General features: G+C 39.5%; 1 protein-coding gene across 1 annotated transcript; it reads left to right on the top strand.

The window, feature by feature from the left end:
• Positions 1-12,399, top strand: LOC139469468 (glutathione S-transferase 1-1-like). Its single transcript, XM_071251650.1, has 4 exons — positions 1-158; positions 7,141-7,199; positions 10,453-10,597; positions 11,948-12,399. The coding sequence occupies exons 1-4, from the start codon at positions 15-17 to the stop codon at positions 11,963-11,965; spliced, it is 366 nt and encodes a 121-aa protein (XP_071107751.1). The 5' UTR covers positions 1-14; the 3' UTR covers positions 11,966-12,399.
• The last annotated feature ends 5,499 nt before the right edge of the window (positions 12,400-17,898 follow it).

The following is a 17,898-nucleotide window of genomic DNA, read 5'->3' as shown; positions in this document are numbered from 1 at the left end:
TGGCCCCAGCTAAGATGGCGAGTATTCAGTTGTATCACTTCCCTGCAAGCCCGCCATGTCGTTCTGTCCGCATGACATCCAAGGCTCTTGGTGTACAACTTGAGTTAAAACAACTCGAGTACCACAACAAAGGTCATCTTAGCCCCGAGTTCATAAAGGTGAGATCCTAACAGAGACCCGGGTTTGACTAGGTCCCCGCCATCCTAGTGTAGCTTGTAAGAGGCAACTAAATCGGGCCTGGCCGACACAGTCCCAGTTCGTTAACAGTATTGCGAAACATTTATGTCATACAATTCCTGCAAATTTCCCACTTTCCCTGCATTGTCACCCCGAATGTGCCCATTATCCGAAAGTTGTCTAAATAGGACCCGGTTGGTGTCATCTTGCCCCGACCCGTGAAGATCCGGGGTAGAACAGGTCTTCAGCAACCAATGCTTGCCGTAAAAGATGACTATGCTTATCGTAAGAGACGACTAACGGGATCGGGTGGTGAGGATCGCTGACTTGGTTGATACATGTCATCGATTCCAATTGCGTGGATCGATGCTCATGACGTCAATCACTGGATTGTATGGTCCAGACTCGATTATTTACAGATTGACGTAGCTGGAATATTGCTGAGTGCGGTGTTACACAACAAACAAACAAACAAACAACTTGCCTAATCTGCTGGACTCAATTGTGGCCAGACGGCCGTGATATATCTAGGATATTGCCAATTACGGTAGTAAACAACGGTCATCCACTTACTTCACTCAAGACCCGTGAAGATCCGGGGTAGAATAGGTCTTCAGCAACCCATGCTTGCCGTAAAAGGCGACTAACGGGATCGGGTGGTCAGGCTCGCTGACTTGGTTGATACATGTCATCGATCCCAATTGCGTGGATCGATGCTCATGATATCAATCACTGGGTTGTCTAGTCCAGACTCGATTATATAGAGACCGCCGTCATACAGCTGGAATATTGCCGAGTGCGGCGTTAAACAACAAACCACCAACCTGTTTACCAACCCAATTGCGTGGATCGATGCTCATGATGTCAATGACTGGATTGTCTGGTCCAGACTAGATTATTTTACAGACCGCCGTCATATAGCTGGAATATTGCGGAGTGCGGCGTTAAACAACAAACAAACAAACAAACAAACAAACTTCACTCAAAAACATGCGTTTTTATTGATCTGTCCGGTATCAGAATATGATGCGAGAGATTCGTGATTCACCGAAGCGGTCGAATTAATGAACTGTAATTATCTTTTGAAATGTTTTTTTTATCAAACACACCTATATCTACATTGGATGCCTGCAACAAACACGTCCGACGCCTTACCTCCTTTAACTACCGACCCTACATTCCTCACTATAAAATATATTTTGCACGCAACATCAAATATTCTTTTTTAAGCGACTATATTCATCACCCATATTACTTCCGGGTTAACGAGGAAAATCTTCCTGCAAACAAAATAATTGAAAATATAAACTGGAAAATACATTCAACCCTGAATTTCAATTACAATTTTAGATTTAACAACTCATTGGTATTCTATATGTGTTTTCGAAGACACTCATATCAGGTACCAGTTCAAATGTTCGATTTCGGTAAAAACTCTAACTCATAGGCGTGCGTGCATAGTGCGTACTTACATGATTTCAATTTTGTATGCGATATCTTTAAAAGATATCCCGTCATTTGAAAACTTTCTTCTCCTACACATTTATTATCCTATTCTAAAACATAGAACCTGTAACCATAATCTACCTGTCGAAGTTGGCCGTTGGCTGGGTATAAACAGAGAATTTAGTACATGTAAACTGTGTATGTCGCCAGCTATAGCCGATGAATTCCACTACCTGTTTAAATGTGAAGCGTCCCGTGAATCTAGATCTAAACTTATCTCGAATAAATAGACACAATTTCCGAATATAATAAAATACAAAAAAATGTTGAGTACCCGAAATGTAAAAGAAATCAAGAACCTTGCACAATTCATATGTATAATAGATACGTACCTTTGTGTGTAACTGTGTATATGTGTGTTTGTTTATGTAAGTGTTTCTGTTTAAATGTTCGTACAAATCTTCAAGCAAATGTTTATCGCCAAATATTTGTACAGTATAACCGACATCTTGTTAAATATGAATTACTATCATGTTAAGAAACTGTTTCTCCTGTACCACCGTGGGTGGTTCTTTTTGGGGAAATATATGATGATTGGTTGAGGGAGGGAGGGGGTGTCTTGTGTCATCGGACATCGAACTTTGGAACTGATCCCTTACATGTATGTGATGGTAAAACGATGTCACGTACAGAGAGCGTGTTGCGACACCGAAAGCAAGGTATCCCGCCGAGTCCCGGGGGTGTCCCTCTACTTTCCCGACATCGGTAGGGGGTTACCAAATCAACTCGGGGATTAAGTGGCGGGTGTGGCCCACTATATCATTCGGGGTCTTGATATTGGGCTTGGGTCAGATTGTTGGAGAAGTGAAATAAGTGGGCTTACTTGTTTAATACATCAATTTTATTAGCAGTGTTTTAGAACATATAGATCAGTATAAAACATAACATTTTATTACCAATAGTTTATGGTTTTACTGTTGCAAATGGATCACATAATTGACCGATCAACTTATAATAATTATATTTCACATAGATTTTGTTTTAATTCATGTTATACAACATTTCGACATATATTTTGTTTTAATTTACGTTTAACAACATACAGATCACATATCTACATATATATGCAACAGCGGAAGAGAACACATTCCTCGTGCATCACGCAAGGGCGACTCACGCAGTATAAATACAGACAACAAAGCGTTCTGGTTTATTTTTCAAATATTTTCGACAAAACAATATTTTGTCAAAATGTAAAAGTAGGGATGAGTATTAAGTAGGGGAATATCCTCGTCACTCTCCAATCCTTAAAAATAATGGAGCAGAGGCCCCGCAGGGAAATTCGCCCCCCCCCCCCCCCCCCCCCCCCCCCCCTCATTTCAGAAACCAGGTCACATAACACGATGTACATTGCTATGGTAAACGGGCTTCACACAAAGAACATTCGACACAGCTACCCACCCGTGACTTTAAGGTCAGCAAAACACGGATGAGACCTTCCTTTCTCAACGGTCTGATATGACGTATAGGGTTACCTGTGTTTATTGACAATGTTTCTCACCGAGTATGATCATCTTTGCTACCTGTTTCATAAACATCCTTATCAGCCCCACGTGTGCTCCGCCCCTTGGTCTGTTTCTTTATGCTGATGAATCGACATTTCTGCTAGGATTGGCAAAATAAAAACACGGGAATTTGGTTTAAGATTTAGTTTAACTTAAGCTTCAGGTGTATCGATGATCTGATATCGTTCAGTTAAGGACAAATGGCTATGTTCCTTCCACTGATTTACCCACCTGAGATAGAAAAGGGAGACCAGTGAAATGGCTTCTCCTGTTTCTTATTTGGTTCAAGCATATTTTTATTTCAAACGAAATCTCGATCGGTAAACACGCAAAACTTGGTTATGTGAATAACTCTCCAGGTAAAAATTTAACAACAGCTGGTTATATATAAGACAGTGCTAAACATAAACATACTACCTGCACAAATGAAATACATGAAGCCAATACATTGAAGCAGGTGGTGTCTGTGAAATAATATAATGCAGTTTTCCATTACTACATACATACAATTAAGCTACTCAAATCTTTTGCTTTTGACAATGAAATCGTGAACTGATTTAAGAATAGTCATGTTTGTAGAACTGCTGACTGAACTACTGCCATGTAATATTGTTTTTAAATCATATCCATGTGTGTAGAAATAAACAGTGTTTCTGATATTATCGTATTTTGGGCAGATATTGAAAAAGTGAATTGCATCTTCAAAGTGATATCCACAAGTGCAGTCTGGTATGTCTGATACATGTCTAAACGTAATAGCGTTGAAGTCACTCACCCGAGCAGTTTCCTATTTAGATCTATGCATAAAGATACAGTCTCTCCACAAGACTCATAGGATTCATAAATTTCATGCTTATGATACAATCGGAATCGTACAATGGAGTCTTATTTTAGCAGACATTTCTTATGGTTATGGAAAGGGTGAGTCAACCGACTGAGCTGATGTCTCCGCTCAGGAGATAATCCTACTGTGTACATGGGTACCTGTAACGAAATTACAAGTGTCTGATCGAAGCTCTGGACTTAATCAAAAGAATTCGATCGGGACTGATAATTCATATTTCCTCGTACCTGGTAGATTTTTCGCTAAGAAATACATTTACATCGTATACTCAACAACAAAAGTCACTGTGACACCAATATTTTAGTGTATTTTTCAAACAAGTAAAGTTTGGTTTTTAATATTGTTAGTACATATATGGAATCAAGTCACAAAAACGCAACTGCTACAGAAAAGTATGCTTGAAGCAGGATCGAGTCAACGTGATGTTGCGAGACAACTTAACGTCCACAGAAACACCATTTGGTTTTTATGGCAACTTTGGCAACAGACGAATGCAGTCAGAGACCATCCTCGGAGTGGCAGGCCACGCGTAACCAATAATCGACAAGAAATCTGGATTCGAACAACACACCTACGAAATCGATTCCAGCCAGCAACAGTGACTGCAAGAAGCATCCCTGGCCTTCGACGAATATCTTCACAAGCCGTACGTCGTCGCCTCAGATGTGCAGGGATTGTCGCCAGAAGACCCACCAGACGTCCCATTTTGACAGGAAACCACCGTCAAGCACGTCTACAGTGGTGCAGACAGCGTCTACGCTGGACGGCCATGCAGTGGGGACAAGTTCTATTCACTGGCGAGTCTCGTTTTCACCTCAGCCACAGAGATGGACGGATTCGAGTGTACCGACGTCGAGGTGAAAGTTATGTCAATCATTGTGTCATGGAAGAAGATCGGTTCGGGGGCGGCAGCGTTATGGTATGGGGTGGGATTACAGCAAGACAGAGGACCCGTTTGATAGTGGTACAGGTAAATCTCAATGGACAGCGCTACCGCGACGAGATCATCGGCCCTGTTGTTCTACCGTTTTTTGCGTCGTTATGACCCAGGCGTTACCTTTCAACATGACACTGCCCGGCCTCATATTGCTCGACTTGTTCAGGATTCTCTTCAACAAAACAACTTGAATGTCATCCCCTGGCCGGCTCGCTCCCCTGATGTCTCACCAATCGAGCACATGTGGGATGAGATGGATAGGCGCCTGATCGCAACCAGAGGTGGACACACTCTATTGAATTGTAAATTGACATTTTGGCATGTTCATGTTTTTTTTTAATGAAATCACGCATTTTCTGAAGTCAGTATTGCAAATTAAACCGTTTGAACACTTACAGGAGTCTTTTATCTGTTGCAAACCGAAATTGTTTAAGATTTGGTAAAAAACATAACTTTGCCTTAAATCTTAATCAATGTCACAGGAACTTTTGTTGTTGACCATACTGTTTCAATTTTTATATTCCTCATTCGGAATTTGTATAAGAGAGGATGCACCTTCCACCGGGTCGCAATACCAGTCCTTGTCATTGACTGTCCCTCTTAACGCCGCCACATGCTGGTATGATACATAGGTGTACAGCTTAACAAGAGTCGTATGGCTCTCTTTGAAATCTTCGTAGAAAGAGCATGCTCGATTGTACCTCAAAATTTGTTAAAACTAGTCACCAAATGCTGGACCTGCTGGAATACTGCCCTACATATTGTCAGTTGTTTGATCAAGGTTATAGCATTCTTCTGGTGGTGAAATCATTTCAAGGGAACTGGCTATTTGAGACGCCCAACACAACTGGGCTTAAAATGGATGGTCATAGCTTAAATTGGGGCTCACCATGTCTCAGTATAAGTTGACGACACGCATAGAGAGCCGGGAACCAACTTAGTAATTAGCTCTACTTCAGAAACCGGTGTTCACAAAAGAATGACATCGATATGGGAACTAGCTTCATGGCCCTTTGTCAGTAATAAGGGACAGCGGCTGTGTTGCTGTAGTCGGCAACCACGTCAGCCTGTAAATACTTAATACTCGATCCTTCGCCAGGCAAACCAGTGAATGATCGCCAGATAAACCACGTCAGCCTGTAAATACTTAATACTCGATCCTTCACCAGGCAAACCAGTGAATGATCGCTAGCTAAATCACGTCAACCTGTAAATACTAAATACGCGACCCTTCGCCAGACAAACCAATGAATGATCGCCAGTTAACCCACGTCAGCCTGTAAATACACGACCCTTCGCCAGGCAAACCAGTGAATGATCGCCAGCTGAACCACCTCATCCTGAAAATACTCGATCCTTCGCCAGGCAACCCAGTGAATGATCGCCAGCTAAACTACGTCAGCCTGTAAATACTAAATACGCGATCCTTCACCAGACAAACCAGTGAATGATCGCCAACTAAACTACGTCAGCCTGTAAATACTAAATACTCGATCTTTCGCCAGGCAAACCAGTGAATGATCGCCAGCTAAACCACGTCAGCCTGTAAATACTCGATCCTTCGCCAGGCAAACCAGTGAATGATCGCATTCTAGCATGACCATATATATGATCTAATCTATGAACTCATATCGACAACTGTATGAGATTAGATATACTAGAAGCAGAAAAAAACAGTCAAATTAGTTGTTCTCATTATTAACGATAATGTGAAACATTTATATCGTTACTACACACACACAGTCACGCTGGTTAGGGGAAAGTTGGACGTTCGGGGAACGATAGTGAAGGGTTAACTGTACCGTTAGCAATGAGGACAACCTTTTTAATTGATTTTCTAGTCACCTCATTTCTTTATTGGAATATAATTACATTTCGAGATTGAACTATTATTTCTCGTATTTTTTATGTGAAAGGTAGCTTCAAGCAACTAATAAATGGTTATACCACAAAGTTCCAAACAAACATACTACCTGTAGAGAGACGTACGTTTTCACAGAGCGATACTTATACTTTAGACCAGATATTGCAATAACAGTACGGAGTTGCCTCCCTTGTCAGTACCCTCGGCCGGTGCGTTCGAATCTCAGATTCGCTTTAATTTTGTTCCTTGCTTTGCCGGAAACACCCTCACTCAAGTTGTCTGTGAACGTATTTTGTGAATATTTCAGATAAATCCGGACCACACGACCCCAACAATTGTAGATGGCGACTTCACGCTGTGGGAGAGGTAAGAGCATCTGCTGTGCACATTCAGGTGGAAAAACATCATTTGAAAACGCCTACCATAGTCATTCAATGTTTAAGTGGGAAAACAGCAAAGCAGATATTTTCCAAGAACGACTGTTATCAGACACCTTTGCATGCCTCCTAAGAGAAGCTATTGAATCTGTTTTTACAAATATTGATGAAAGTGTATCGTTATTTACAGAAGCTATTACATATGCAGGGAATGTAATGAAAAGGGAAGTAACCCCTAGCAGAGAAAGTTAACAGTATTTTGACTGGGAATGTGAGTTGTTAAAGAAGGAAAGATGCACTCTTTTAAACCATTTCAGAAAATTAAAGGATAAAGACTCACATGCTAAGTACACTGATTCGAAAAATAAGTATAAAACTACTTGCAGAAAAAAGAAACAAAATTTCATGGATAGAAGCAGAGAAAAACTAGAAGAAAGTATCAGCTCATCAAAACAGTTTTGGACGACCTTGAAAAACATCAGCAAAAAGAAGGAAACTAAAAGTAACATAGAAATGAATGAGTGGTTTAATTACTTCAAAAATCTTTTCAGCGGTGATGATTCCACAAATAACTTCCTGTTGAACTCTTTTGATAATGATGAAACCAATTTTGCAACGGAAATATTAGATTCCCCAATCTCAAAAGAAGAAATTAAATCTGTTTTTCAAAATCTGAAAAACTTGAAAAGCCCGGGATTTGATAAACTTATAACAGAATTCTTTAAATACTCTCTTGATAATACCCTGTCGTATTTGGAAATATTATTCAATACAATAATGGATACCTCTAACTTTCCAAAAGGTTGGACACTTGGAACTATCGTTCCAATTCACAAAAAAAGGCTCAGTGACTGATGTTGAAAATTATAGGGGGATTACACTTACCAGTATATTCAGTGAGATATTTCTTAGCATTATTAATAAACGCTTGGTATTGTGGTCGGAAGCACTTGATAAGATTGAGGAAGAGCAAGCAGGTTTTCGACAAGGTTACTCAACCACTGATAATATGTTTATTCTCCAGACTCTTATAGATAGGTATATTCAACGAAAACGTGGAAAATTGTATGCTATATTTGTAGATTTATCGAAAGCATTCGATTCAGTCTGTAGAGATAAGTTATGGTATCTATTTAATTCACATGGTGTCAGTAATAAAATGGGTAAATTGTTATGTGGTATTTATAAGGAAGTTAAATCATGTGTTAAACAAAACGGCATGTATTCAGATTCTTTTATATGTCATACTGGTGTACGCCAAGGATGTGTATTAAGCCCTTTTTTGTTCTGTTTTTTTTAATTAATGAGCTTGCACCCCAAATCAAAAGAAATTATGATGATGGTATACAATTACATCCTGAACTTTATGTTACTTAATATTTATGTTACTATTTGCAGATGATATAATCATGTTCTCGAGTACTGTAAAAGGTTTACAAACTTTGATAAATCAGCTAGAATTGTACTGTGATACGTGGAAACTTAATGTCAATCTAGATAAGACAAAAATTGTTGTATTTAGCAAAGGAAATACGCTGTCAAAAAACGAAAAGTGGTACTTTCGGGGACAATTACTCCAAACTAAAACCTCATATAAATATCTTGGTGTAATATTTTCAAGTAAATTATCATGGAACCGACATATATGTAATGCAGCAATCCAAGCTAAATAGATGCTATTGGGCATTTTACAAACTTTTGAACATTTTAGCGAGTGTGCTTATAAATCTTTCTTCAAAATCTTTGACACAAAAATAGCTCCTATTCTTTCCTATGGGGTTTTGCAGAGGCTAAAGAAATTGAATCCGTACATTTATACGCATGCAAAAGATTTCTTGGTGTTAAACATAGTACGTCTAACGTAATGGTTTATGGTGAATGTGGTCGCATGCCCTTGTATATATATCACTACTTAAAAATCATAAGATACTGGTTAAAATTACTAAAAATGCCAGTACGTAGATTGCCAAAAAAATGTTATTATATGATGCTATTGTATGAAAGGAATGGAGATCAAAATTGGGCATACAATGTTAAATGTCTACTGTATAAATGTGGGTATGGTTACATATGGGAAAAACCAATGTTTCTTAGAGAATCATGCCATGTTCATATCGAAAATGAGGCAGACGCTTTTTGACATGTACTTTCAAACATGGAGATCTACTGTAGATGTTTCTAGCAAATGCGAATATTATAGATATTTTATAATGCTATATGCGCAGAAAAATATTTAACTAATGTAAATATAAGAAAATGCAGAATATCATTAACACAATTTAGATGCAGCTCACACAAATTAATGGTTGAAGTTGGCAGGCACAACAAAATACCCAAATGTTTAAGATTATGTAAACAATGTTCTTTAAATGTTGTCGAAGATGAATTTCATTTTCTACTTGTATGTTGTAAAAATGATAATTTAAGGAAAAATATATTGAACAGAAATACTATGTACATCCAAAAAAATACAAGTTTATCTCTTTAATTTCACATGTTAGCAAAACGGCTATACAAATCTCTCTCTCTTTATATATCATGCCATGTTATTAAGAAATGAATCCTTGTAACATTCCTAACCGCTTCCACATTGTCATGTATTCTGTACTATGGGCCTGTGGCCTTACACTTATATATGAATAAACTGATTGATTGATACTGTGCACATTTCCAAGACAGAACGTTACGCACATCTGAAAGCGCCACAACCTTACAGGGATTCATACGTATTCATATTTCTAACACCAACTGTTCGCGAAACGGTCGAGCATGTCATGTTCCACCAATAGCATTCATCGGAAGTGAAGGCCAAATGGCCCCGCTGCGCTTGAGGTATCGTAAATTCTATGTTAGCTTATGAGACGACAGTCGTAAATTATAAGATGTCCTTTTCAACGGGCCCTTTTCTGACGATACATCATCCTTGATTACACAGTGTTATTATATCTCCATTCAGTTATAATAAATACCTTGGACCCATTCGCAACCATGGCTTCTTGTCGGTGATGATCGCAATCTACATTTCTCGCAGGATTGCTCTCGCTCATGAATGTTATTCGACTTGAGACTACTGGTTGCGCTGTGACATTCAAATCAGGTCCAGGATGGGGATATCCTGGAGACCGGGTTCAGGGTGTTTTATCATAACAGAATGGAGACAATAACTTTGTAATCGAGGATGAGGATACAATTTTATCTTATGATATTGTAACTCTCACCACTTAACTGCATTGTATCCACAGCCGCGCCATCATGCGCTACCTGGTGGGGAAGTATGGGGGTGAGGACAACAGCCTGTACCCCCGGGACCTCCAGAAGAGGGCAGAGGTGGACCGACTCCTGGACTATGATCTGGGGGTCTTCTACAGAACCATGTTGGACGATGTGGTCAGTGCACGTGTTGTACAGTGTCAACAACCCTTCATAGAATAGTCTTTACATGTGGCGTGGAACACTCGTGATTTGAAAATGGAAATACTAACGTGTCAAGATATCGAAAACAAGTATATGCCCCATTCCACGAAGGAAACGAACAATGTCTATGGAATGAAACGAGTATGGTTTCTTCTAAATATCTTTATATAATAGTTTTTATTACCCACGTGGTGAGGATACAGGTGGTAACATACTAAACCTGTACGTCACAAGTGTGTCGTACACAACAGCAAGAGCACGTTGTTAATGCGTATGCATAGAAATGTCAACAATGCCCATATTTGGGCATACATCAACATCCATGCGCAACCAGATTTTGCAACCGGTTTCAGTTTGGTCTGTTAACGAACTAAAGTTGTTTTGTATTTACACTTAAATACATATTTAACGTGGGTAATGAATAAAATACCACACTCATTCTCGTTAGATACCGTGTACTTTCTATGATATTTGACCTCGCTTTTGCTTGGTCAGATACCAAAGAAGGTCAACTCGTTTCGTAAAAAAGTATCTAACGAGAATGAGTGTAGTATTCTCTCTGTATGTTATGGTATCTGTTGCAATGGAAGTGTAATACATGTATATATTCACATGCCCGCAATTATCGGTGCTGACAGCCCACCTGAGATATAAATGTACTTACGTGATCAAATGGGTAGAACTCTTTCATAAATAGACAGTAGTTGTAAGATACCGACTGAGGAATTTGGAAACCGGCTTTCAGTTTGGATGAGGATATTCCTTAAAACTTTTCGTAACTAAAGAACGATTCTCACACGTTGGAAACCCTGTAAAAGGAATACATGTCTCATTTCGGATGGGACCGCCTCCGTGGTCTAGTGGTAGAGCGTCCGCCCGGAGAGCGGAAGGTTCGAGGTTCGATCCCCGGCCGCGTCATACCAAAAGACGCTAAAAGTTGGTACTTGTTGTTACCCTGTCTGGCGCTGGGCATTAAGGGGCTAAAACAAGGACTGGTCGGCTCGGAGTCAGTATACTGTGTCTGATTGGGGTATTCATGTTAAACTGCGGCATGGTATCTCAGTGAGCTAGCACTATAAGTCGGCATCAGTCCAGACTAGTACAAGCAGTCACACAGACACGTGCATGCACGTCGCTATATAAGTGCAATAATCTTGGACGCGACGTTAAACACAATTGCATCTAAACTGTGGCATAAAATCGACATTAGTCCGGACAAGGGCACGCACGAAGGCAGCCACACACACGTCGCTATGTCAGTGCAATAGTTTTGTACGCGACGTTAAACCCCATTTCATCTCACCTCACCTCACCTCATTTCAGATGATGCCATTAAGATAAAAAACCGATAGGACAAAAGAACAAGAAGAGAACATCTTCAAGGCCTTCGAGCGGATTGATACACTGGTCAAAGATAAGAAGTTCCTCACCGGAAATACCCTCACCATTGCCGACTTTGCGGTGGTAGTTGGGTTTGCTGCAGGAGTCATCTATCCAGGGGATATGTCCAAGTACCCCAATGCCGTGGCTTGGTACAAGAGAATACAGGAATTACCATACTACAAGGAAGTGAATCAGCCATTTTATGATATAGTGGAAAAAATGAAAAATACACCAGCTGAAAAGCCTACATAGTATATCAACATGTTGAAATCCATTTAAGCATACTGATGAAAAAGGAAAGAAACCACAATAAAGTGGAAGAATTTGTTGCTGCGTCAGTATTAAATCATCCACCTGCACATCCAAAATCATTTGCGCCTTATATCTAAGGACGATTTTACTGTATGAAACAATAAGCTATACCTATTGCTTAGATTAAAAGTTTATGGAAATGTTTCCTTTGTTGTTTTTGGTTAAAAAGACCTTTGTTTACGTGTGTCATATGGAAGTTCTTTTGTTTCTTGTTTAAAGCCACACTCAGCAATGAGTTAACTATTTGACGGCGGTCTGTAAATGGACCAGACAATCCAGCGACTGACATCATGGGCATCGATCTAAGTAATTGGGATACGAAGACATGCATCAACCCAGTCAACGAGCCTTACAAATCGATCCCGTTAGTCGCCTCTTATGAAAAGCATGTGTTGCTGTCGACCAATTCTGACCCGGAACTTCACGGGTCTGGGGTACCGGTAGTTGGTTCCGGTATTCTTTCAGTTACTACCATAATTTGGGGAGATAGGACGAAGTAACATTTTGGCATTGTTTTAGAAGTAAATATGAAACTCCCCTTTCACTTGACTGGTTAATTTGAATTACGGTGGCATTAATGTCTTACTCATTCATACATGCAAGCAGTATGACTCTGTCCATAGCATACGGATATAAATGTTTCAGGATCAAGTATGAAACGCAGATTTATGCTTGAAACAAAATCATGGACATCATTTCACTACAATCGTCATGCCACCTTCTTTCAATGATGTTCTTGCGATTATGAAAAGGAATTTGTCATTTATATTTATGAAAATGCAATTATATTCGCAAATATCACCAGGATATATGTGACATCTTCGGCTTCACATGCATGCCGTTCAAGCTAAAGTGTTTGCCTCTTCTGATCCATTCGACTTCGGCTTAAGATAAGGATAAAATCGTTTTGAGATCAAATGGCAAACACAGGTACAAAACTGCGGCCCAGGTGGTACTGCGGAATTTTCACTCTTGTATCTAGCTCCGTATGCTATTGTTTACCAACAAAATACCTTCCGATGTTGTGTGCAATGTGCAATTCCTGCTAACGACCACGGCTTCCCACAAGATCCGAGTTTGGGCATGAAGTGGCGTGTAGCAATCAGAAGAGAAGATCCAACTTGGAGAAATTATGGAAACCACGTCCATATTCGGTGGTTTGTCGTAATCACTGCCTTGACAAGGGCTGGTGGGGTAGCCAAGTGGTTAAAGCGTTTGTTCGATTGACTCCATCGGTACAATGTGTGGAGGCCATATCTGGCGTAAAACCAAATTTACTCTCACTACATTGACAGCCAGTACTGGTCATCAGACACCAGTCAGCGTCATTAGTAACGAACTTAGTAATCGAAAGAGCCGACCTGTTTATCATTTACCTGTTCCTCTCAAGACTGGTACTGAATGAAACACAATAGGTTCACTCATTTTAATAGGTAAATCCAGCATGGACGTAGTGTATAAGTCACCGTTTACCTACATGATCTCGGTGCACAATTGACAATTCTATATATTGCCAGATATACAGTAAACTACGTATCTATCGAGCACGTTTATAACCAACTGACGGATAAAACGAACTGTTTTTGTCATTCCGTGTATTTACTGTATAGATGCTGTAAATATGCTTATAACGAACTACAATTAGTGGTCCATTTGAGTTTGTTATAACCCTAGTTGATCTCCTTTCTCAAGAGCCTTCATATCTCAAGTCTGTGAACAAAAAAAGGTAATATTACTCATTCCAGTATCTCATGTATATACAAAAGATTGTTCATGTGTATGTCACAGTATGTATTTTACCAACCACATTTGGCAACGTTGGTGTTGGTGTTGGTATTGGTAACAATTTCAATAAATTTGAGTAACGCGTAGATAAAAAGGGAAGATATAAAACTGCTCCAAAATTGCACACTTACCTCTTCATTATCTACAGCCAAGTGGTATCTAAAATATGCCTCGACATTTGAAGAGGTCATGGGCGGTGACATGTCTTTGTCTGATGACATCATTTGCTTGAACCCTGTGATTGGCCATGACGAAAACCTTACAGGCTTTGGTAACTTATTGACCAAAGTTATTTTCGCATAAGGCACTAAGGGACGTAACTCAAATTTCTTCCCACCCGTGCTGATATCGATCGTCCATTCAAATGCATTGTCATGCCATATCAGGTGTAATACGGGTCTGGTTTTGCACACCCTGTTGTGTTACCGTCTGTGTGAATATGATAATTTACTCTATCACATACTTCTCAAACTAGGGAACTATTGATCGCACTTGATGACATGAAATGAGACGATGCCCCTGGCTATTCTGGACGATCTGTTGAGTTACTTTAAGAATGCTCCTCCCATTCGTGACATGTTATGACAGTTGTTTAATGCGATGATATTGTGTGGTATATATCCGTCATGTCACCTTCATTCAATGATGTCAACTCTAAACATTTAAAACAACAAACCTGGTCACGAGTATAGATCTACGTTTAAACAAAACAAGTTATTACAACCATTTTAAAACAGTTAATCAGTGTTTGTCAAACCGTTGGAAGCTTGACTCAATATCTGGAACAAAGCGTGGCTAAACAAAATTGTCCACAAACTATATTGTCTAATCATTTAAACTATTACAAGTATATCAAAACAATCCATTGAGACAGGACACAACATTCCACTAGTTTTACTTCCGGGTACTTAGGGGAGGTAAATGTTGTTTAAGCCCAGCTAGAAGCCAGGTGATGTGATATTTAATCCTTCGTTACAAAGATTAATATTGATTAATAAAACCATAAATCTTTCACAAATGTGATCTATAACGTCAATAACATACAATATAACTATAAGGATAAACACATACAAGGTGCACCTAAAAGTGTTTTCTTCATGTAGCACACCTTTAACGTAGGTTTGCCTACTACCTGGTGTATATAATCCTAAGACCACCTCACTACCTTCGTGGGGAAGCGTCGGCGGGTGCGGTGCATTCCAGACCCACGTAACGCGTAGGTTCGGTCTGGAGTCGAGGTTACGTGATTTGTACCGGTGTGAGGCTTCCCTATTGCTTCGTGATACGCCGAATGCTGCCCTGAACTATATAACAGTTTTTTTGAGCTTACTGTTAATAATATCTCAGTAAATTTTACATGGCAAAATAATAACCACTATTTGGTAGTGGTAATCTTTGATTTACAAACAGGATTAATAAAATTGCTTTTCCATTAATCGGGGACAATTCCCTGGCTAAAGAAGTGCCAATGTGGAATATTTTCATGAACGTCAATGCATGTGCCATGTCTGACCTGGATATTGGACAGATGCGTACATCACTGGCTTTCTCATATAGTCATACTCATAGGTTTATATTCAATGAAATGAACTTTAGGTACCCTTGGACGATCGTGTTTCGTTTATCGATAACACAGCTATTTTCATTCAGTTCGGATTTCCCACGGTAATCGCGAGTCATGTCAAACACTATAGACGAACCTTTTTAAAATTCATCATAAACTGAAAAAATATTGGCAAGTTTCTTGAACAACCATTGTGGTATATACTTTTCAATGAAATCGATCTTCCTCCAGCGCTTCCGAAGTCGCTGAACGCCACCCCAACTCGGTCTTCAGTTTCTCAACAGCCAAACCGCTGTGGTGTATACATTATTATAGCTAAAAGGGATAGAATTATCATTAAACCGCCCGCACGTTATAAGAAATGAGCGGGCCACTGTAACTTGATAATGCCCTCATATTGCTTGACGACGGGCCATTATCAAGTCCGTTGTTAGGTGACGTCATAGTGTTGAGAATATGACGTCACGTATTATAGTGACGTCATCTAGCTTGTTCTATGACGTTTCCATATTTGTAAAATGTGGTCGGTGACATTCGTGTTGATTGCAGTAAATGTTTCAAAACCGATGTTGTTTCTTTTTATTTGATAACAAATTCCATCAATTTTAGCTATAATAACGGTAACGCTCTTTTTCAGGGCATTATCATTTGCAGAAGCCCTCGGTCTTTTCAACTCGGAAAACATGGAAAACCTCGGGCTTCTACAAATGATAATGCCCTGAAAAAAGCGTTACCCTTATAGCAATACTTCCTAAATCATACAAATATCAGAGAGTTTACTACAATCGTCATGTCACCTTCATTCAATGGTCTCAACTCTAAACATTAAAAACAACTAACCTAGTCACGAGTTAAGATCTACGTTTAAACAAAACAGGTTATTACAACCATATTAAAACAGTTCATCAGTATTTGTCAAAACATGGGAAGCTTGAGTCAATATCTGGAACAAAGCGTGGCTAAACAAAATTGTCCACAAACTATATTGTCTAATCATTTAAACTATTACAAGTATATCAAAACAATCCATTGAGACAGGACACAACATTCCACTAGTTTTACTTCCGGGTACTTAGGGGAGGTAAATGTTGTTTAAGCCCAGCTAGAAGCCAGGTGATGTGATATTTAATCCTTCGTTACAAAGATTAATATTGATTAATAAAACCATAAATCTTTCACAAATGTGATATATAATGTTAATAACATACAATATAAGTATAAGGATAAACACATACAAGGTGCACCTAAAAGTGTTTTCTTCATGTAGTACACCTTTAACGGAGGTTTGCCTACTACCTGGTGTATATAATCCTAAGACCTCCTAATCTGACTGTGTTGGGAATCGTCAGCCTGTTTGGTGCAATCCAGACCCACGTAACGCGTAGGTTCGGTCTGGAGCCGAGGTTACGTGACTGTACTGAACGGTTGAAGTTACCCTATTGCTTCGTGTTACGATGAATGCTGCACTGGACAATATTCCAGTTATTTTGACCTCGGCGTTTGAATAATGTAACGACATAATGCAAAAGATTTCTGCCATATCTATTTAACCGGGAAGCGGCCACGTATCATTCAACAGAAACGCATATTTACTCAGAGTTTGGTGTGATAATTAGAAGTTCTTACATGGCAGGTTTGGTGTCATGCCCCATATACGCCCGAGGGCCGAAGGTTGATATAGGGTATCCGAGCAGGCGACGCACTAAGGGACGTAACTCCAATTTCTTCCCACCCGTGCTGATATCGATCGTTCATTCAAATGCATTGTCATGCCATATCAGGTGTAATACAGGTCTGGTTTTGCACACCCTGTGGTGTGACTGTCTGTGTGAATATGATAATTTACTCTATCACATACCTCTCAAACTAGGGAACTATTGCTCGCACTTGATGACATGAAGTGAGACGATGCCCCTGGCTATTCTGGACGACCTGTTGAGTTACTTTAAGAATGCTCCTCCCATTCGTGACATGTTATGACAGTTGTTTAATGCGATGTTATTGTGTGGTATATATCCGTCATGTCACCTTCATTCAATGATGTCAACTCTAAACATTTAAAACAACTAACCTGGTCACGAGTATAGATCTACGTTTAAACGAAACAGGTTATTACAACCATATTAAAACAGTTAATCAGTGTTTGTCAAACCATTGGAAGCTTGACTCAATATCTGGAACAAAGCGTGGCTAAACAAAATTGTCCACAAACTATATTGTCTAATCATTT

This window comes from Haliotis cracherodii, unplaced genomic scaffold, assembly GCF_022045235.1.
Source record: "Haliotis cracherodii isolate W230 unplaced genomic scaffold, xgHalCrac1.p SCAF_2, whole genome shotgun sequence".
NCBI classification, from domain to species: domain Eukaryota; kingdom Metazoa; phylum Mollusca; class Gastropoda; order Lepetellida; family Haliotidae; genus Haliotis; species Haliotis cracherodii.
This window is presented reverse-complemented; position numbering and strand designations above follow the sequence as displayed.

Excerpts from the sequence above, each read along its gene's own strand:
- LOC139469468 (XM_071251650.1), top strand. The coding sequence starts at position 15 with ATGGCGAGTATTCAGTTGTATCACTTCCCTGCAAGCCCGCCATGTCGT. Across the intron at positions 159-7,140 it reads TTAGCCCCGAGTTCATAAAG|ATAAATCCGGACCACACGAC; the intron begins GTGAGATCCTAA and ends TGAATATTTCAG. Across the intron at positions 7,200-10,452 it reads GACTTCACGCTGTGGGAGAG|CCGCGCCATCATGCGCTACC; the intron begins GTAAGAGCATCT and ends TTGTATCCACAG.